The following is a 23135-nucleotide window of genomic DNA, read 5'->3' as shown; positions in this document are numbered from 1 at the left end:
TATTTTTAAGAAAAAAGACACTTTTTAGTAGTTTGTTTTATTTAGAATTTAAACGGTGTTGTGATTTCATTTTAATTACTTCAATACCTTCATTTATTTAAAAAAACACAGATTTAAGAAAACAAATCTCTAAATCTTTAATGAAAGAGTAATCAGCTTAAGTAAAGTGCTCTCGAACATTCTGTGATTAATTCTTTGGCTTTATAGGCTGCCTTTGTCAGTGTTTTATTCAGTGCTAAAGTGACGGGGAGCTCAGCCTTAATAAAAAGTCTGTATGAGGGCTGGCAGAGAGAGCAGAAGGATGCATGTAAGAGAGAGGGGGGAGAACGACTCCACTCCATCCATAATAGATGGATCGTTGTAGGCAGTGGCATATATGAAGTTGGTGAATTGAGATGTTTTCCTGAAGACTTGCATTCTTGGGCCATATCCTGGGTACATGTCTGGGTAAGTGCTGTAGTCCACGGACAAAATACCCGCCTGAACCCACATGTCACCCAGTTGACACAGCAGGGGACTGCCTTCATCGTCCTGTGAGTGAGACAGAAAAACTGTTACAAACGTGTATATAGGTGACAATAATATTCAGCAAATTTTCAGAAAATAAGTTCACACACTCGTGTCCAATTGTAAATCTAAGTTGCGTTCTATGTCACCAAATGCAAAATACAACTGAAATTTTCAATTATTATACACATACGTGCTGTACGTTCACAGGCTCTGTGCAGATATACAACTCAGAGTTGATATAGGGACCACAGGGTACAATGTTTGTCTGGAAATCCTCAAGACCTGGGGCTGAGGCAATAATAACAGAAACTTGGTATTAGATCATTCTCAACATGTCACTGACTCATCTAATGATAATTTATGTGTAATAAAAAATGATATATGTGGTTATTAATATAAATTACAGTCACTAGGGCAAACAAACACTCACATGTGCCATTTCCTGTGTTCCAACCCACTACAGTACATTGAGTGTCGGGCATAAAATCATGATAAAACATGTTGAACGCCACCACATTGATGTAGTCTGATAATTCTGGTCCTTGCATTAGTTCCACAAGTGCCACGTTGTTGTCTGAACCTTCGTTGAAAACAATTTTTTGTACGGGGAAAGTCATCTCCAGGCTGCAGCCCTTGACTAAACCTACTACCACTGACCACTGAAATGGCATCATGGCTCTGAAGGATGAGATGGATGTCAGTACACTTATCTGTGATTAGGTCACTGATTTAATTTTAAATCATTTTTTTACAGAACCTTTGATTACCCGTTAAAGCAGCTAGCAGATGTTATGACATAGTTCGGAGCGATCAGTGTTCCCATGCATGTATGGGAACCAAAAAAGCGCAGACTAGCCATCATTGGCCATACATTTGTAGAATCCTCATGGTTTCTTCCACACAGGATTGCTGATGAGAAAAGACAGCTTGAGATATTTCTTTGTGTGTAGAAGGTTTTTCTACATTGCGTTAGAAAGCAGCATTATAAACATACTAAACAATATCTTAATGACAAAGTTTAAATGCAGAAAGGTTTTTGTAAGGGTTAGTGTTTACAAAACGCAATAGCTTAATATAAAAAAGTATATGTGACATTATATATAATACATAAAGTTACAAAAAATAAAATCATATATAAAACCTAAATATATATGAGAGTACACAGTATATAAATAAATAAAGAATTCAGTCCCCACCTTGACCAAAAAAACATGTTAGTTTGTGTGTGGGTGACGATCATTCATCACAAGAACGTTAAATTACTGAATTGGATGGAATTAATCATAGTCTATACTAAATTTGTAAATATATAACATGGACAAAATTAACTTCTGAAATGAGATTTTTGAAAAAATCTGATTTTCTAACAGTAGCCTGGACAATGAAAGTAGCAGAGAAAATAACTTTGATGTGTGTCTTACTGCCTGAATTTAGACCGAACAAACCTATGAGGGTATAAGGGGGAGCTGTCAGATAGGGCTTCTGATGTGAATTAGACAAAATAAAAGGAACCAAATTAAGGTAGAGAGTGAAATGGAAGTAAAGATTAAATTAGTATATGGTGCAAAAGAAAAATAATATATGAGAGGATTACGTGAATAGCAGTTAACATACGTGGACAAGTCACATTCATGTCAATTTCATCAGGTACGATGGAATCAAAACTGACAAAACCAGTTCTCTCTGCCCCGGTATAACCACTGATCCAATCCTGATACTGAGAAATTCTGGAATACACCCCAGGGTAGTCACGCCAGGCACAACCATTACCAAAACTCACAACACCGGCCTGGACCCAAATAGGGCCGTTTTGGATGACAATTGGACCTCCAGAATCCCCCTATACAGTGACAGAAAATTAACAACAGTCTGTTTTAGATATCTTGTGTTTGACAAGTAAACTTTTTAACTGTACAATCTTCTTTATGTATTTATAGGTAGAATATTATGAGGTAAGTTTAATGAACATCTACGATACCTGGCATGAATCTTTTCCACCCTCCAACAGTCCAGCACACATCATGTTGTCCGTTATTTTTTCATCTCCATAAAGGCAGTTACACTTTCTGTTTCCAACTATAGGCACATTTACATCCTGTAGGTTTTGAGGTGAAGGAAGAGGCTCTGGGAGATGATGAAGAACGAACATGATCAAAGCTATACAACGACTCAAAACTCAAGTCAATTTTTTCCATATCCAGACCATGTATTGCATGTATAAATATAAGTCGTTTCGTCTTACCACCAGAATTTACATTCCCCCAACCTGAGACCCACATGTCCAAGCCAGTGTTAAATGTGCTTCCCGCTGCGGCCAGACAAGCCGGTGTGATGTATGTGTTGAAGGTCACAGGTGAGGAGAGTTGGAGAAGAGCCATGTCATTGTCATTGGTAGATGGGTTGTAGGCTGGATGTGTTATGATTTGAGATATGCCTCTGGACACCTCATTTGGATTGGGGAGTTCTTGACTGTGTCTGCCCAGAAACGCTGTATAATTGGAAAGATCAAGGGCCCTGAAAGGAACGAAAGACAGTGTTAACTGTTATCATTTTAATTTGTAATGAAGATTTTTTTTGCATAGTTTTGGTATTTAAAATTGCGATAATTATATTAGTTACCATGAAAAACAGTGAGCTGCTGACAGAACCCATTCATTATTGATGAGTGATGCACCACAGAAATGGCCCTCTCTGGTATGAAGGCTGACCTGCCATGGCCAAGCACCGTCTGGAGCCTCCTGTCCCCCCACTATTTTAGTGTTGAGCGTAGCCCTGCCACACACTTGGAGAAAAGTAAAGGACTTTTAGACTGACACTCACAGAACAATGGTACGTGCTACAAATGTGGTCATTATGAGCAGTGCTCGAATTGAAGGGGGGCTGGGGGGATCCGGGACCCCCATAAGAAGTAAAAAATAGACTTAGGGGGTCCCTCAGATATTTTTATAAGCTAAAAATAAATAATGATAAAGTAAAAATGATAATGACAAATGTGATTAAATTCATGCAATGGATATGGTAAATTTCGTAAATTAATTATTTACAATAATGTATATTAAGTTTGTTTATGGGCTAGTTGTCATGTCTCTTTAAATTTTAAACACCCCACCCCATGTCTTAAGACCGCTAAGCGCAGGACATCGTTGACATGACTACTTGATTGACGTCGCTCCGGTAAAGCTAACTTCAGCTAAAAAATGGAGAATGATAAACCTCCACTCGCAGTCGGGAAGAGGAAGCTTCTACGTTTTTGAGGGGTAATTTTCTCTCTCTATATATCTTTCCACTTTATTTATCAACTCCATGTCAGGGCTTTTGTATTCCTTGCGTAAATTATTATTAGGCCTGGTTCTGGGGTGCTAGAGATCTCGATGAAGATGAGTGAACAGCTTTTTAGTAATTATAAAGGGAGTGTTCTCTTTCATCATCTCGTGTTCGAGATCCACCTATGTGAAGGGCATCCGTACCTGACCCCTGCAGAAGCATCCAATTGCACCACGTCTGGCTAGACAGACCGAAGCACGCAGCCAATGCCAGGTAAGGCCCCACCCCCTTACCTGAGAGCATATAAGGTCTGCCTGTGCTGCTATTCTCCAGTTGACATTCGCTTCTCGCGAACTCTGCTTAACACAGTTCGATTGGATTTTCGCTGCTAACTGTGTGTCTTCAGGAGGACATATCGTCTGATCAGCCTCCGCCAGACATGACAGTCGTCTATTCAGCCAGGTTAGCATGTGTTTTTTTCATCCAGAGCCGCCCACGCTTGTGCATCTTTTCACCTGCTCCCCCTTTCCACGGATTTTAATGGGTTTTTCGCCGTTATGTCGCTCTCTAAATTTGCCGCTACTTCCACGAACAGCTCATAACGGGCCTGCCTGGCCGGGGCTCTCATCGCCTCTAAGGACTCTCACGAGTTCTGCGTGGTCTGCTTAGGCCTCAAGCATGCAGAAGAGGCTTTGGAGAACCCGGAGCATTGCAGCCATTGCCTTATGCTGCCGAAAAAGCTCCTGTGTCGTCGACTCAAAGTTGCCGCTACCCAGTGTATCGAGCTCTGCCTTTCTGACTCAGATGGAGGACACGGTGACGGCGATGCGCCTCCGGGGGTCTCCCGGGGCGCGACATCGCTTAATTGGACTAACCTGCCTAATCCTTCGTTCCCCGAAGAGGATATCTTCACGGGCAACCTCCCGTTCGTCGACGAACCGGCCGGCTCCGGCGATGAAGATGACGCGGGCCTTCTTGGGGTCTCAGAGGACGAGGAGGCCATCCGGCTCTCTGGTGTTCCCTGGGTTAACCCCCCCCGCGGCCGTACCACAGTCCATCCTCCTAGATGTGTGCAAACGAGCAGTCGCTCACCTTAACATTAAGTGGCCGGCTCCGCAGAGCGCTACCGACCAGGAGAGGGATGTGTATGATGGGAAAGTGCTGGGACCCCCTCCTGGCCCGAGAAAACAACTCTTCCCCGTCCTGCCAGCGTGCGCGAAGCAAACGCTGCAGATAGGTCTAGCAGAATTAGGACCGAGCATTTAGATTCCGCCTTGGCTATCCGCAGTGCTTCTGTGACCGATAGCAGTGCAGTCTCAGTGGAGTGGTTTGTATTGAAGCCAGACTGCTTGTCATCCAGTAGTTTGTTCTGGGATAGGTAGGAAGACACCTGGTTGAAAGCTGCCCTTTCAAGTGTTTTTGCGATAAATGGGAGGAGAGAGACAGGTCTGTAACTGTCGGTAGTAGAGAGGTCCAATGTGGGTTTCTTCAGTAGGGGCGTGACCTGGGCCTGTTTGAATGTGGATGGAAAAGTGCCGGTGAGCAGGGAGGTGTTGATGATGTGTGTGAGTGCAGGTGTGAGTGTGCTGGATATGGCCTGAAGGAGATGGGAGGGGATTGGGTCAAGAGGACAGGTGGTGGGGTGGCTGGAGAGAAGTCTGGTGACTTCAGTGTCAGTCAGTGGGGTGAAAGAGGAGAGTTCAATGTTTGAAGTGAGGGTAGTGTGTACCGAGGTCTGAGGTGCTGAGAATTGTTTGCTGATGGATGATGTTTTCTGAGTGAAAAATACAGCGAATTCCTCCGCAGTCAAGGATGAAGTGGGCGGGGGAGGAGGGGGGCAAAGAAGAGAGTTAAATGTCTTGAAAAGCTGCCGAGTTTTAGGTGCATTACTCACCTTGGTGGTATAGAAAGACGTTTTAGCTGTGGTAACACTAGCAGAGAAAGAGAAGAGTAGTGACTGGTAGTCCCTTAGGTCAGCAGGATTCTTGGTCTTGCGCCATTTCCTTTCAGCAGCCTTGAGTGTACTCCGTTGTTCAGAGAGGATGTCAGACAGCCAGGGGCAGGAGGGGGTGGTGCGAGCTGGTCTGGAGGACAGAGGACAAAGGTTATCTAGACAGGATGTAAGTGTTGAGCATAAGGTGTCGGTGGCAGTGTCAGCATCTAGAGATGCAAAGTTGGAGGGAAGAGAGGATGTCACTTTAGCAGAGAGGGTGCTAGGGGAGAGAGCACGAAGGTTCCGTCTAAAGTAAACGGGTGGTGGTGTTGGTGTAGTGCATGTAGGAAGGAGCATGTTGAAAGTGATGAAGAAGTGGTCAGAAATGTGAAGAGGTGTGACTTTAATCTTATCTGTGGAGAAGTTACGGGTGTAGATGAGATCAAGCTGGTTTCCTGATCTGTGAGTACAGGCTGTGGCGATGTGCGTGAGATCGAACGAGGCGGTGAGGGTGTGGAAGTCAGAAGCATAGGGTTTCTCCAGGTGGATGTTGAAGTCCCCAAAGACTACAAGAGGGCCGCCATCCTCCGGGAATGATGAGAGCAGCACATCTAATGCTTCAATGAAGTTGTGAAGAGGACCTGGGGGGCGGTAAACTACAACAACACTGAGTTGAGTGGGAAAAGTGATATTAACAGCATGGTATTCAAATGAATAGTTGTTGCATAGGGAAGATAGTGTGGAATATTTCCAATTATTGTTGGCAAATGAGCCAACGGAGTGCATGCGAGGATTTCGGCGCTTCACCGGCCATGGTGGGGAATTACGAGTCAGCCTGGCAGACTGTTGAGCCTCCAGAGTGGGTGATGCGAACAATTATGCAGAGTTACAGACTGCAGTTTGTAACGAAACCCCCGCTTTTCAACGGCGGTCTCTCTTCTCACACGGAGGAGAGCTCCGCTCACATTCTGAAAGAAGAAATCTCTTCGCTCTTAATGAAGGGAGCGATTCAGGTGGTGCCTCCCAACCTGATAAATAAGGGGGTTTATTCCCGTTATATCCTGGTCCCGAAGATGGACGGCTCTCTCCGCCCTATTTTGGACCTCCGAGTGTTGAACAAACATTTGAGGAAATACAATTTCAGTTTGTTAACCCACAGCACTCCACGCCATAAAACAGAACGACTGGTTCACATCGGTCGATCTCAAGGATGCTTTTTTCCACATAAGCATTTATCCGCCACACAGGAAGTTTCTTTGTTTTGCCTATCTAGGCATATGTTACAAATTCATAGTTATTCCTTTCGGGCTCTCACTCAGCCCGCTGACTTTTTTTCTGTGTGCGGAGGCGGGCTTGGCACCCCTGAGAATGTCAGGTCTGCGGATTTTGACATACATAGACGACTGGCTCGTCATGGCCGAATCGAAAGAGAAAGTGCTGCAGGACACCTGAAGTGTGCTTACACACATCACGTCTCTCGGGTTCAGGGTGAATGTGAACAAAAGCAATTTTACACCCAGTCAGAGTGTGATTTTCCTGGGCTTGGAGCTGAGCTCGGTCTCAATGCGAGCGCGTCTCTCCCAGGAGCACGTTCTCTCTCTAATGAGCTGTGTGTCGCAGTTCAGAGAGGGGGCGAGAGTGCAGTATCGCACATGCCTCAGATTGCAGGGTCTTATGGCTTCAGCTATCCAGGTTTTGCCTCTGGGACTCCTGAGAATGAGAGCATTCATGAAATGGGTTTTGTCACTACATTTCAGCCCATTACGCGACCTCTGCCGCTCTGTAACAGTGACGCACGCCTGCACGGTGGCTCTTCGCCACTGGAGGGACACGGACTTTTATGCATAGGGAGCCCATTTGGGAACGGTAGTGATGCAGAAAGTTGTGACGACAGATGCGTCCTTAACAGGGTGGGGTGCGACCCAGGAGGGCAGAATAGTGAACGGTTTGTGGCCGAGCAGACTATGTTCAGCACACATAAATTATTTAGAGCTCCTGACCATATGGAAAGCTCTGAATTATTTTCTGCTTTGCCTGCAATGACATCATGTGCTCGTACACTGCGACAATACCACAGCGGTGGCATATATCAATCGCCAGGGCGGTTTACGCACACAAAAACTTCACGCTCTAGCTCACAAGCTTTTGGTGTGGGGCGGGCGGTTTTTCCTGTTGTTATGCGCGACTCATTTTCCAGGCATCCTGAACAGAGGCGCGGACCTTCTATCGAGGGGGAACCCACTCTACAGAGATTGGTGCATCCACCCTCAGATAGTGGGCATGATATGGAGGAGATTCGGACAGGCAATCATAGATATATTCGCCTCGTGTGAAAACTCCCATTGTCCTATGTTCTTCTTGCTAAAGGACTGGCCCACCCATGGCCCAAGGTGCTGCTGTACGCTTTTCCTCCTCTGTGCCTGATAATTCCCATGCTGGCCAGAGTGAGAGAGAAGGGCCTGTCTCTCCTTCTAATAGCTCCCAGGTGGCCCAAAGCACCATGGCTGGCAGAGATAATCCCTCTGTTATATGCCCAGCCGTGGCGCCTCCCCCTCCGCACAGACCTATTGTCTCAGGCGAACGGGGAGATTTATCACCCACACCCGGACAGGGTGGCTCTCTGGGCCTGGCCCGTAAGAGGACAAACTTAAACGCGCTTGAGCTTCACCCGCGTGTGGTTGCTACTATACAAAATGCCAGGGCCATTTCTACGCGGTCCTTATATGGTTGTAAGTGGCAAGTGTTTGAGGGGTGGTGTGATTGGCGCAGTCTCACATCATATCAGTGCTCAGTTCCTGATATTTTCTGTTTCTTACAGGACCTTATGGATAAGGCAGGTCTTTTTCCACAATTGTGACCCTGGATCACAAAACCAGTCTTAAGTAGCACGGGAACATTTTTAGTAAAAGACAAAAATACATTGTGTGGGTCAAAATGATCGATTTTTCTTTTAGGCCAAAAATCATTAGGATATTAAATAAAGATCATGTTACATGAAGATATTTTGTAAATTTCCTACCTTAAATATATAAAAACTTTATTTTTGTGAGTGGATGGTCTGCCACAGTGCCCCTGATTAACAACTTCAAAGGCAATTTTCTCAATATTTAGATTTTTTTGCACTCTCAGATTCCAGAGTTTTAAACGGTTGTATCTCAGCTTTGCTATTGGCCTTGGCATCAGCTAAAGATGTCAGTGAGCTACATGCTCTCTCAGTACATCCTTCGTGCACTAAATTCTCTCTGAGTGGAGATAAGGTTTTTCTTAATCCTAACCCGGCTTTTATGCCTAAATGCTTCCCTGCATTCACTTCGGAGGTGTTGGAGCTGTCCGCTTTTCACCCTCTGCCTTTTTCCTCTGCGGAGGATCAGAGGCCGAATGCTCTGTGTCCTGTTCATGCGTTACAGACATATATGACCAGGATCAGTGTTTTCAGGAAGAGCGACCAGCTCTTTATTTCATGGGCGCCCCCTCACAAGGGGAGTCCCATATCTAAGCAGCGCCTCTCACATTGGCTTGTGAGCGCCATTGCCTTGGCATATGAATCAAAGGGAGTGCAGTCCCCAGGAACCATCAGAGCTCATTCCACGAGGGGCTTAGCTGCCTCTTGAGCTTTGTTCAGGGGAGTATCACTGCAGGACATCTGCTCTGCTGCCAGCTGGGCTTCTCCGCATATGTTTGTGTTATATTCCTTTACCTTCGGTTTACACATTGTAATGGTAACAAAGGTTGAACGGGCCGGCGGGCCATGCACATTCATGTCACCAAGCATGCATTTACATTCCTGCCTGGGTGTTATTTATGTGCCTCATACATGTTGCCTGTCCTGCATGTGCACAGCAGCTATGTGTGTGCATCAGGGTTGCCAGGTGCATGATAATGGGACGCGTCAAGCACCACCCCCTTGGGGGTTACCGTCATTTTTCTGGCTTTCAGAACCTCACTGTGAGTGCATTGGGCAATCGGGGAGCTGTCCATGTCTCTTCCATAGGTGGATCTCGAACACGAGATAATGAAAGAGAACAATAGGTTACTTTCGTAACTCCGATTCTCTGAAACATCAAGTGGAGAGATCCACCAGCTTTGCCCCGCTTGCTGCACGAGAAGCGAATATACTTACTGGAGAATAGCAACGCTTCTGTCTGTCTGTCTAGCCAGACTTGGTGCAATTGGATACTTCTGCAGCGGTCAGGTACGGATGCCCTTCCCATAGGTGGATCTCTCCACTCGATGTTTCAGAGAACCGGGGTTACGAAAGTAATCTATTGTTTCTGTGCTATATATAATCCATTCAGAATTGTATAAAACTTGTCTTTCATGCTGCCAAGACCAAAGGCCACATACACACTGCAAAGTTTCGGGAATTACATCGGCACATAAATGCAGGATTCACTCATGTCAAGCTTTGATTGACATATTGATAGCCATAGTTAGTTCCTGTATAAAGCAGACTTTTGGACTGAAATGGTTGAATAGTCTGCTGACTGACAGACTCATTCATAATAGTCCACTTGCTGGACGTAACTATGTAAATGCTCTGAAATCGTTGAAAAATCCCCACAACACTAACACACAGAGTTACAGCCGGTCTTGTCACAATTTATATTTTTAATATCTAATAAACTAGTTTCTTGCATTTAAGCAAATCTTTTGGAACAAACATTATTATCACAAAGTGTCAATCATCCAGTTGTTTTTAGGGAAAATAGTAAATACTACATTGGTAAATAATGCTAGAATTATTATGTTGGACGTACACTACTGTTCAAAAGTCATTTCTGTTCACCAAGCCTGCATTGATTTGATCCAAAATACAGTAAAAGAAGCCTGTTCTTTTATGTAAGCCTGTTTTTAATAAATATGATATAGTTATGCATATTATGATCAAATATATTGTGTATTTTGTATAAATTGTATATTGCGAGACTAACCCCCACCCCCACCAAAAAAGTCTTAGAGGCTGTGTCCACCGAGGCGTTTACGCCTGCAGCCGACGTGTTTTTTCAATTGTTTCCTATGGAAACGCCGCGCTTTTAAAAAAAGCCATCAGCTGACGTTTTTTTCTGCACTCTGCGCTAGTGCTATGTGTTTTTCCCACGATCAGCGCCGGTGTTCGACCGGGCGCCCAGAGTTGAAAAATGCTCAACTTTGGGCAGAACGCTGCGCCTGCAGCGGGCGTTTTCAGCCGAGCTCCGGCCGTTTACAGCCGTGTAAATCCTCGGTGGACACAGCCCCTTATGGTGGGGACCCCCCATAAGACTTGATTCAATTCGAGCACTGATTATGAGATGAGAAATCATTTACCATCAGGTTGGCAGTCACATCCTGAAAACATAAGAAACAAGATGAGATGTTAGTAGTCAATCAGATTTAATTATACACATGCACATGTCATTTACGCTAACATGGTTTTGAGAATCCACGATTCTGTCTTCAGCAGTCAATGTCTTAAAAACCTATTAAAAATGAATAGTTCTGCCATGAAACTCTAGACGGCGCAGTCTTAAAGTCTAATGTCACTTATGTCATCCAAGACTCAATAAATGCATCTTTGTAAAGAATCTTTCCAATTACTGATTCTTTTATCGGAATCAGGTCATAATTGGCCGCTCAACCAGCGTTGTACAGAGTCACCCACTACGTCTGGGGTTGCCATACTCGGCGAGTAAATCCATGGTATCTACGTGTGTGCAATGGCAGAAGCATGTGCTTTGTTGATCTGTTGTGGGTGTTCCTGTCCACGGCTTGAATTGATCATTTCTGTTTCTCCTGCTTTGATGGGGGTCATTTTCATTTTCATTTTGCAACTTAAAGAGCGTTATAATACCCATTTAAATAACACATTAAAACTAGTGTAGGAACTGACAAATGTAATTGATATAATTCAATTTTTATTTTCATTTTGCACTTAATGTTGCACATATGTTATTTAAAATGTATATTTAAATACATATTTTACATACTGCATTGCCATTTTGCGTATTGCATTTCAAATTGAAAATAGCAACCAATATGCTGCCATAGTGCGAATGGGTTTATGAAAACATGACAAATCAAGGTCATCAAAAAATAACTTTTGAACTTTTCCTAAATAAATGTACAATACTTTTGTATTGCTTAAAAGTGAATATGAACTTGTTTTCTTTGCAGTATTTGAGGTCTGAAAAAATACAGAGCATCTTTTCTGTTGTTTTGAGTTTCTTTCTTCACTTTTCAATTTCACTTTGCAAAAAATAAATAAATGGGAGAAATATTGTTAGTTCACAGAATGAAACAAAAACGAGCATTTTACATACCTATAAATAGTCCAATTTTTTTATTGAGATAACTCATGATAGCAAAATTCAGAAATATTTACAGAAATATTCTGATCTCCTTTACATATTGATGATAGAAATAAAAACAGAAAAAGAAGAAAAAGAAAAAACTTAAATAAAATGAAAAAAATAAAAAAATGTACAATAGCTTATAAAGGAAGTAAGAAAACCAATATCCAACTAACATGTAGAAAGAAAATGACCAAAAAAAAAACATCTAACCGTATATATGTAATAATATATATATATATATATATACGTAATTTCATAATTAAATAATAATTGGCACAGGTTGATACAAAGAACTTATGTGGTTCAATCGTGGGAATTCGGTAAGTCATATACGAAATATATAGCAATGTAGAAGGGACATAAAGAAATAAGAAGGATACTGATATGTTCAATATTATATCGTCTAATCACCTTCAACCACGTTTAAGATCTTACTTATATCCAAGTTAGAAATAAAGGATACAAAGGGTTTCCAAATATTCTCAAAATATGAAAGTTTCCCTTTTAAGGTATATGTTATCTTTTCCATAGCTAAACAGAAGGACATATTATTGATCCACTGTGTGATAGACAGCATTTCTAATCTTTTCCAATACAAAGCAATTAGACGCTTAGCCTGAAGTATACCTATATCGATCAATTTACGAATATTGCTACAAAGTATAATGTGGTCTGGGATACTTCCCAAAATAAAAATCTCTGGTTCCATTGGAAGATTTACTGAAACCACTCGATAAATTAATGCCACCACCTCCTTCCAAAATTCTTTCACCTTAGGGCAACGCATATACAATGTAGAAGAGTATTATCAACTGAACATTTAATGCATGTGTCTGGAATGTTTGGATTTATTTTGTTCAGCCTAAATGGCGTAATATACGTTCTCATAATCCAGTTATAATGTATCAATTTAAGATTACTGTTGAGTGTTTGCGATTGAGCAATCATACATATTTCCTCCCACCTGGTTAAAGAAATATTTGTTTTTAAGTCTTCATTCCAACAACTCAATTTAGATTTCGATGATTCCTTAGATTCCTTAAATTTAACTCTAACATTTTATAAAACTGAGATATTAAGCCTTTAGACTGGGGGTGTTTAGAAAGTAAAATTTCCAGAGGTGTCTTAGTAGGTTTTGTATATTTTGCACCTTGGTTAGAAAAAATATAACTTCTAAGCTGTAAAAACTTAAAGGAATGTTTTGAGGGGATATTGAATTGTGCTACCAGCTCTTCAAAAGACATTAAATCTATTCCCTTATATAACTCCTCAATTTTTATCAGTCCGTTATCATACCAAAGTTTAAATCCAGAATCCATGCTAGCGGGTTTAAAATATTCATTTCCCCATTGGAGTAATAGAAAAACTGATTTTGAAATGGCCTCTTAATTTTTTCTGCTGCTGTATTTATTGTCTGCTCCAATTATCATGCTCAATCACAAATTCTCATGACAATCGAAATATTCTATAATCTTATATTACAAATATGGGTATATGATATTGGTTTGATCATATCAGTTTCTTCATTTTCTGTGCTAAATTGAGATGTTAACACTGTAACCCTCTTACTGTGCTAGAAATTATTCAACTTCTTTATTGTTTATTCATCAATTTTATAAGTAAATCAAATAAATTTGACTTTATATAAAGATGAATGCATTTACCTTTGGTAAGGAGAGTGAGCACAAAGACCAATGTCAGTTTCCACAACATCTTCATCTCTCTGACCTCACCGTGAGTGCTTGATCTTATATATCCTACTGACATCTCCACGCCTCTCTTCATTCTCTCATTGGTGCCTGACTTACCTTGGGCACACCTTAACAACAAAAAGACTTACATAATACAACAAGATTCTGTGGATTACTAAAAAAATTTAAATATTCAGAAAAAAGAAATGAACAAACTTTGAACAGAAGACTTGTAGACTCAGAACCTTCTTGATTGATCAAATATATATTTTTAAACTACTCACTCTTGTCATGTTGTCACGTGTACATCTTGTTTACTTTATTTTATCTTACTTGGGTAACACTTTACAATAAAGTTGCGTTTGTTAACATTAGCTAATGCATTAGCTTCCATTAACTAACAATAAACAATACTTTTAAAGCGTTTATTAATCTTAGTTTATGTTAAATATTATATAAAAAAAACTTTAATGCATAGTGAAGTTACTTTTATTGTATCGTATTGGCTACCATTAATTAACATTAACATAAATTAACATTAACACACTGTAAAAAAATTGGTTAAAACAAAAAAGTAACCTGTTGTCTTACAATTTTGAGTTAATTCAACTTAAAAATATTAGTCAACTCAACGAGAAATTGTTTTAAATCATTTAGTTACTAATATTTTTAAGTTGAATTAACCAAAAATTCTAGGTACCAAGTTGAACCAAAAATAAAACAAACAAAAATTTTAATAATTTAAATTATTTTAAGAATTTAAATAAATGAGATAACATAGAAACCTAAAGGCCAACATATTTGGTTGACAGTGAAACTGGTTTTCAAGGGTTCATGTCATATAGTAAAAACACTAGCTGCAGATTTAACAAGGTGTGTTCCCTTTCTGGTGCTATTACAGTCTATTTAAAACAACATTAAAGTAAGGTCATTGTGCTTTCATTGTATCTCTGTCAAATGTAGTCTGACATGCAAGTCCTTTGTGCCATTAAAAGCTTTCTTAGAAAGACTGCAAGTGAACACAGTTCATAACTTAAAATAATCTTTTCTTATTTTTTAACTCAAAATCTTTCATTTTACTTCATAATAGTCTACTGAATTATACATGATGGCTAATTTTTTGCACGTTTTTAAGCTTTTTTCTGTCATGCAATTTTTTTTCTTCATATAATTATTTTTATTTGACTGAAATTTGTTGTAGATGTGCTTTATATTGCCATTACTCTTGCTTAGCAGACAGGGTACATTGGTGATTCTTAATACAATGGTCGTGATAAAATAAAGTAGCCTCAAATAGCTCATGGAATTTGACTTTTTGCATATTTTGCTTATTGTTCTCTGTGCTTTGACTTGTGTAAAGGCTTGTCAATCTATCATACATTGCAGAGACACAGGTATTTTAGATGCATGTCAGAAGCCATTGCATGATTGATGAATTCCTAAGTCAATGTTGACAAAGTTCATTCAAACACCCACAATAAAGCATTTTTATTGCTTTGACCTTATAAAGAAAAACTCTTGGTATGTATCTCATACCATACATGAAAATATATTTAGCATTTTCCATTAACGAAATATACTTTTTGAAAATAGAATTAAACTGAATTATTTATTTCTTATTAGCTAAGCTATATTGGTACCCAAACCACTTGTAAAAAAAATATATAACTAAAGTTCCATAAATTAAATGCTCTAGGCATTTGAAATAAATGTCTCAGGATTAAATTACTTAAAACATGCATGAGTCATGACAGATCTTTTCTTCAGTAGGTGAATATGGTATTTGATTTCAGTCACTTGTATAGGTTTGTTTGTTTTTCGATCACATTGCTGTGAAGACTTTCAAGGTTTTCGTCTTTCATCATGAATTGTTTTCTTGAATGTTGATCTGCATAATTAGGCTAACAGCTCAGAAATAACTCTCTCAGGTATCACCTTAAAATGTACTCAAGAACAGCATTAAATATGTTATTTTAAAGATGGGGGTAACACACACAGTTTCTGCCAATCTCATATCATTCTTGAGTACCTATACAGTAGTATTGCATACGTCGTATCTTCGAAGAGTATTGATTTGATCAAATTTATAAAGGGAGATACAGCTGTATGATTATTTATGGAAAAAGACCAGTTGCTGGAGGCAGGAAGGAGGGACGGAACTACAGCTCGAGCACACAATACATCATGACATTATCCCTTCGTGTTGTTTACATTATGCACGTACGCGCCGATTGCCAACAAAACACAGATATAGGGCTGCAACGATTGCACCGCATTTCCCCACGGACCAACCAAAAACGTTAAAACGTCAGTCAGAGAAGCAAACTCAGCTCTTTCGGAAATTTACCAAACATTCAGAGACAGTCACATTAGCATCATATCAGCTGGCATGGAACATTGCAATCAGTGATGTTATTGATGTTTTTTGTCCCGAAAATGAACATTTGAAACGTTTGGTAACGGACCTTCAATTGTCACAACACACTGTTGAACAAAGAATATTTGTTCAAAGAATATAAATTCTTGTTAGACAGTTTTTTCCACATATGTGGCTCTTTGCAGTGATAAGGTATATTTTTTGGCTCATCATGCCAAACAGGTTCGCCACTCCTGACCTAAACTATCGTAAAAAAGAATATTTAAAAATTTTTAAATATAATTTTCACTAAAAGTCGGCCGATTTTCCCTATTAGATATGTATATTTGACTTCCTGGATCGATGCGGACTCTGTCCACGTGGGATTTCCAAGTCTCACGAGAGTAATTCAATATCACGGAGCAGTCGCAGTTTTGCGATGTCATACGCTGTCTGCGCATGCTGCAAGAAGTCGAACGTGTGCTTACGTCGGGCATTTTCTGTTAGCATACCGCTGGCTGACAGTACAGTAAATCAATGGGAGAGATTCGATTTGAGTGATAGTAAAACTGACAAATCATATCATCTTTCTAAACAGGCACGCTTTGTTTTTTGCTAACTTTCCGCAATGTGCGGGGTTGTTCACCAGCAATCTCGTAAACCGGATTAAGAACCCGAAGCAGGTTTGCCAACCGCCAAACTTAAAAAAAAGGAGAAGAAATGCAGAAAACGTCATTCAAAACGCAAAACACTAACAGCCTGTGGATGAACTTTGTTATCAATTCTCAGAAAAAAGCTTATGTTCAAAACAACAGGAGGAAGACTTTGTTATCAAGCAATTTGATCATCAAATTGTAAGTAATTTATGATTTATTAGGCCGCCATGCCTCAATTCATTCTGGTTGCTGATGTGAGCTTAATTTGAGATGAGTCATTTTGACTGGTCAGTCTTAAATGTAACATATTGTGCATATTTGCTGTTATTCTACATAACAGTGACATTTTATCAGATAAATGAATGATAACTCAAATTAAATGACTACAGGAGACATTAAATTCTAGGGCTGGGGACGATGCATCGCGATTAACATTAATTATTCCTGTCTATGATGATTCCGAAATTGCAAAGGCTTCGATTCTGTGTTTTTATGCACAGGTCTTCCGTTGAACTACGACTCTTTGATCAGTAGGAAGTATTGCTCGATCTAAAATTTCTACAAAATTGTCAGTCACCGCCGCAGTGCCCCCTCAAGGTCACTAGAGGGCACTCTCCACATTCACCCGGACTGCCATATACACTACATTTCCCATAAGCCTTTGGACTCATTTATCTGTATTACATTCACCTGTGTCTAGTTACCTCTTGCACCAGTCTCCATATAACACGTTCATTCAGTCAGTCATTGCTGAAGTCTTGTTTGTTGTATCACACTGCAATTCTGACCGGTTTACCTGTTGGATTATTGTGTTTGATTTTGGATTGTTTATCGTTTCTGAACCTCTGCTGCATGCCCCGACCACTGCATGTACCGTTTTGTGGATTAAAGCTGCATTTGGATCTTCTACCCTTGAGTCTCGTAGCTTTTTTAAATAGGTCATACATGAAATGTACGTTTATTATTACTATTTGTCAGGGTTGTGGCAGGGAGAGAACCCAAGTGCAGGCAGCGGTGGTACAGAAACAAGACTTTATTAAACGGACAAAACAAAAACCCACGATGGGGTAACAAGGACAGGACTAAATGACAAAACAGAACAAAAACACTACCCACGTGGGGGGAAAAAACAGGTGAACAAGATACTAAATAAACTTAACACGACTAGGACTAGACTAAAGAAATACAGCAACAAGACAGGGTACAATTCCAACAAGGCTGGGAATAATTCACAAGGTATCTCACGAAGCAAGACAAACAAGGCATGTAAGCAAAACAAACGAGCACAGGACAGCAAACACAAGGGCATTATATAGGGAGACTAACAAAGGATAATTAACAAGGGACAGGTGTCGGGAATGAAACACTAATGGAAGGCTAAACAAGGAAACGAGAGGGGCGGGGCCAAATACGAGACCGGAGAGAGCGCATGTTATGTCAGAACCAACAATAACATGTCTCTCTCCACAAAAAACATGAGGCTCTGTCATTATCCTGCCACTAGACCAACACAGACATGAAAGAGGCAGAATCATGACAACTATTACTATGTTACTATATTATATAGCATAATTTTTGTTGACAGATATAAGAAATCAAAATGTCACTTGTTCAAATACTAACACATAGCTAAGGCAAGGTAATACACTAATCATTAGGTAAGACAGGTAGTAAGACAGGTGTGATGAGGGAGGCGTGACGAGAGCCGTGGGAGGAGGAAGCAAGGCCAGTGGCGGGAGTGATAATGAGTGTGAGCTGGGCATCACACCGGCCTCGCATCTCTCACGGAGGAGATCGGAAGCATAAAAGGACGAGCGACAGGAGGATACGGCGAGAGAGGACCGGGCCCAGACATGTTAAGTTTTGTTTATGTTTGTTTTGTCCGTTATGTTTGGCCTTTTTACTGCTGGATTATTGTTTGTTTATTTTTTTTAAGTTTATTTTAAAGGTTTGCCAGTTCCCGCCTCCTTCCTTCCCTTTTATTGAGCTTATTACAACAGGTAATCTGTAGGTGACTGTATGTAGGTGAGTGTTAAAAGTTACCAATCAAATGAGCGGAGACATCTGCCATTGTCCCGCCTCCAAAGTCTCAGAAGTCAACTCGACGAGCGAGCAAGTGTTGAGCAGTTGCGAGCATAGAGAGAGAATTGCACACGCGCTCGACAAAGCCTCTGCCTTTGCACGCGGAGCAGAAATGCGCTCTCTTAAGGATTCTTTTCCGTGCGCAGATATTGTTCTGCACGCTTGATTGAGTTTTGGGTCAGAATAAACGCCATATTAGGACATTGATCAGAGAGTCGGCCATTTTAAGGACCATCTCGTTCGCAAAATTCTTCCACTTGTACTGATTACATTCCCTAAAAATTCCCACAATGCAATGCAAAAGTCAGAGAGCATCGATGCTCACCATGTTCCCTTACTCGAAATCACGTGACATTTTTGGAATCCGTTTAACCGAAATTGCACGAGCCAAGCTAATAAACTTAAGGAAACGCGATAAAATAAATGTTTATCCTTGCAAAAGTTCTATGTATAAACACACATTTCTAGACAGGCAGGGAACACCCCTGTTGAAAAAAAACCCCCAGCATATGCTGGTTAGGTATGTTATGTTTTGAAGCATGGTAGCTGGTTTAAGATGGTCATGGGCTGGTTTAAAGGTTTTATTCACCCCGGGAGTTTTCCTCGTTTATTTTGGTGAATGCGTACATTCCTCCTGACGCGTGTGAGCGGGGCACTAGAACAGCTGGCTGATCAGATCACAAACACAGAGCACCGTTGCCCGGGCTCTTTCATCATTATTCTTGGTGATTTTAATAAAGCTAATGTGACCGGTGCGGTACTCTCTGGTCAGATTTAGATAACGACAATGCCACCCTGGGATTTGCACCCAAGGAAATATAGGACACAGCTTTAGTGGTATGGTGAAAAGGCAGAGAAGTGTAGTTGAATTAACAGAATTTATTACACAAAAGTCAGAAAATAGATCAACCCCGAATCATCATAGACAGTTTATTATAACAATAACTTTAAAACTCACATGATTAAAAAGGGCATTCTCCAAACACATATAAAGGCCAATCAAATGTAGAAAACTAAATTGGACCGAACACAAAATTAATTACCAAAAACTACAAGGCTAAAGCTTACCTCAGGGGTGCCAAACTAGCTGAAAGGAATCTCAACAAGGAGTTCAGGGAAATGCTAAATGGAGAGGCTAAAAGGAAAAGCTAAATGACCAAGCTAATCGAATAGCAAATCGGAAAAGGAAAGGCAGCGTGGAAATGCAAATGGTAAAAGAAATCGCCTTTTAAATGACTGATTAAAGTAGTTTAATTTGTAAATCCAATTATTTATTACTATTTTTAAATCGCATTTTCAAATACACTTTGAAATTCCACTATTTATTTAGGAATTCATTAATGCACTGTAAAACGATGTAGGCCTACTTATTGAGTGTTTTATGTTGTTTTTTTATTCCTTTTTAATTTGAAGTATTTATTGATGGATTCATATTTCGTTTATTAATTATTTTTATAATCACGCTTTTTATTGCCCATTAAAACGTTAAATAATGAATGACTTTATCACTTTGCCTATTTAAATTTGGATAAATAAATGAAGTTGTAAACAAATGTATTAATGCCTATTTTTATTGTAGAATTACTTATTAAACTATGAAATGCTTTACACATGACTCTTCCGGTCCTCCATATATTCTGGCCACAAGCCCAAAATTAAACAACAACGTCACGCGGAGAAAAGGACGCGCTACCAACGCAGCCTTACGGCCCGGCGCGAGCTAATTACACGGTAATCTCAAAGCAGAAATAATAAAATGAAAACACAATCATAATATAATATCAACGAAAGATATTAGACCAAAATAGGAAAGAAAAAAACAGCAGCGCGACCCGCCGTTCATCACGTGACCTGCGGGAGGCTGCAAACGAAACATACCAATGAATTAGAAACTCAGATTAAAGAAAGAACTAAATCATACATACAGATCCACAGGCGAACAAACATCTCGACGTTAGGATGCCTTTATAAATGTTTCACTGAAAACACAATAAAAAAACACTGGTTCCACTAAGGAAAATATAACCCCAAACATAGCGTTGTGATAACAATCCGGCATACTAGCGTTCATCGGGCGCTGAACAGGAACGGCTGAACCACAGTCACTGAAGCCCGGAAGAGGGGCCTGCATAACACCTACGTTCTAATGCTTCCTAAAATCAGAGGGAAATGATAAGTGAAAAACAATGGTCTAGAAGCACCTAATCCTGGTTGTAAATTAAACTGTAAATTTATTTCTGAATCTGATTGGTTGATTTCAGGGTCAACATGTTGTCCTAAGGACATCAACCACTTGGCAAAATTAGGATTGCTCGCTTAAATACACCAGCCCTTATTACCCTAATTGCTAATTCAAGCAGGGATCGATCAACACTTAAAGGAACACTCCATTTTTGGAAATAGGCTCATTCTCCAACTCCCCCAGAGTTAATAAGTTGAGTTTTACCGTTTTGGAATCTACTCAACCGATCTCGTCTGGCGATAGCACTTTTAGCATAGATCATTGAATGCAATTAGACCAGTAGCATCGCGTTCAAAAATGGCCAAAGAGTTTCGATATTTTTCCTATTTAAAACTGGACTCTTCTGTGGTTATATCGTGTGCTAAGAAAATGAAACGTAGCGATTTTCTAGGCCGATATGATTAGGAACTATACTCCCATTTCGGCGTAATAATCAAGGAAGTTTGCTGCCGTAACATGGCCGCAGCAGGCGCAGTGATATCATGCATCGCATTTCCACATTTGAAGCATTCCCATGGAAACAGTTGAAATGGAACAATTAAAGAGTTATGCTTGGTTGGCTCACACATGAACATGTGATGCACCTGATACTGTTTCAAAGTTACAATCGGAGGGATGGGTAGTTTTACTTTTACCCTACTCTAGCACCTGGGGAAGCGGTCACTTTATCATTTGCTCTGATGTAACCGCACAATAGAATTATAAAGCATATGACAAATGTGAAGAAGTGGCTGTGGAAAAACTCAGACCTATAGAAATACTGCACTGTTCTCTGGAACAGCTGATGATGGTGACAAAGCATTTTTGACTTAGAAGTGAACTTTCCTGCTTTACAGCACACAAAGACAAGATTACCACATCTTTCACCATGTGCAGGATGTAAGGTGTGACTGCTTTTTTATTTACTGAAATCTATTTCTGTCATGGTCAGACTATGGAGATGATAAATTCTTTATAGATGATATATGAATGTAGAACTTACTACCATGTAAGACCTGTCAAACTTCATCTCTTTGTCTCTAAAACAGTAATATTCCAATAGCAATATTAACATTTTTGTAAAGTAAATTTACATGGTGGTTTTTTCGTGTCATTTTACACTCATCTTGTAAATTTGCAGTCTGTTTCTGTTATTTGAAATTTTCTTTTACCACATTTAAAAAATATGTGAACATTTTAGAAAATAAAACTTTCGAACAAACCATTGTGGTCCAAGGGCTTTTAAGTTAAGTTGTAAAGTGGTTATACTGCTATAAACTTGATCAGTACTAACAATTCTTTATTCATCCACTATCCCATCCCTCTTGAATTCACCTAAAATGACTTCCACTGTGGACACAACTCCACTGAGACATTTCTCAAAATAACATTTTTGGTGGATAAAAACACACTTATTCCTGAGCTCACTTCAGTTTGCTTACCAAACAACTCAGTTAAATGTTCCTAAAATAATGATTTTTATTTGCTGACGATTATAATTTTTAATAATCTAACAAATATTTTCAAAGACATAACAAACTGGTTCCTTATTCTGTGTAAAACTGCAACACCTCATGTTTACCACCAGAGGTCTCCCTTAGACTGGTTTTTCATTAATGAAACACTTCCTGTTTAATTTAAATGATACTAACGTTCAAACAAAAATGACACCAAATCATCAATGTCAAAATAATTATAAATCCATTATACAACAACCGCATTGAAAAAAACTGTTTAAACTTTAATTGTATCTTTGACAGTAATACAATAATGTCAATTCATAGGCCTATACATGACGATCAAACTGTCACAATTTATTACATCAAAGCTATACATATTAGTAAATCTCTGAAATGATACACAACAGATTGATACATTACACCTAAAATAATTTGGCTGAAAGCAACACAGTCTGACTGTCACATTTAATCCTCACACTTTTTAGCACGTGTTTTTATGTGTCATAATTACGAGAGTACATATATATAAGGATCTTCTTACCTCCTGGTGTCAGTCATATCAGAATCTCTCCACCTCCTCCAGCTTTACCTGTATCTTACTGTATTTGCATTGATTCAACCGCTTCCTGCGGC

The 23135-nt window shown here is 39.9% G+C and overlaps 1 protein-coding gene across 1 annotated transcript; it reads right to left on the bottom strand.

Moving 5' to 3' along the window:
* Positions 1-5: 5 nt before the first annotated feature.
* LOC130561733 (serine protease hepsin-like) lies at positions 6-23135 on the bottom strand. Its single transcript, XM_057346241.1, has 11 exons — positions 23044-23135; positions 13701-13855; positions 11012-11032; positions 3130-3292; positions 2753-3024; positions 2489-2634; positions 2125-2350; positions 1278-1419; positions 941-1188; positions 701-798; positions 6-531 (listed from the first exon to the last, which is right to left on the bottom strand). The coding sequence occupies exons 1-11, from the start codon at positions 23058-23060 to the stop codon at positions 259-261; spliced, it is 1761 nt and encodes a 586-aa protein (XP_057202224.1). The 5' UTR covers positions 23061-23135; the 3' UTR covers positions 6-258.

This window comes from Triplophysa rosa, linkage group LG11, assembly GCF_024868665.1.
Source record: "Triplophysa rosa linkage group LG11, Trosa_1v2, whole genome shotgun sequence".
Lineage (NCBI taxonomy): Eukaryota > Metazoa > Chordata > Actinopteri > Cypriniformes > Nemacheilidae > Triplophysa > Triplophysa rosa.
Note: the sequence above shows the minus strand (reverse complement) of the source record. Positions and strands in the feature narration are given on the sequence as shown.

Excerpts from the sequence above, each read along its gene's own strand:
- LOC130561733 (XM_057346241.1), bottom strand. Across the intron at positions 3,293-11,011 it reads ATGTGACTGCCAACCTGATG|TGTGTGGCAGGGCTACGCTC; the intron begins GTAAATGATTTC and ends CTTTTCTCCAAG. Across the intron at positions 3,025-3,129 it reads GCAGCTCACTGTTTTTCATG|GGCCCTTGATCTTTCCAATT; the intron begins GTAACTAATATA and ends CGTTCCTTTCAG.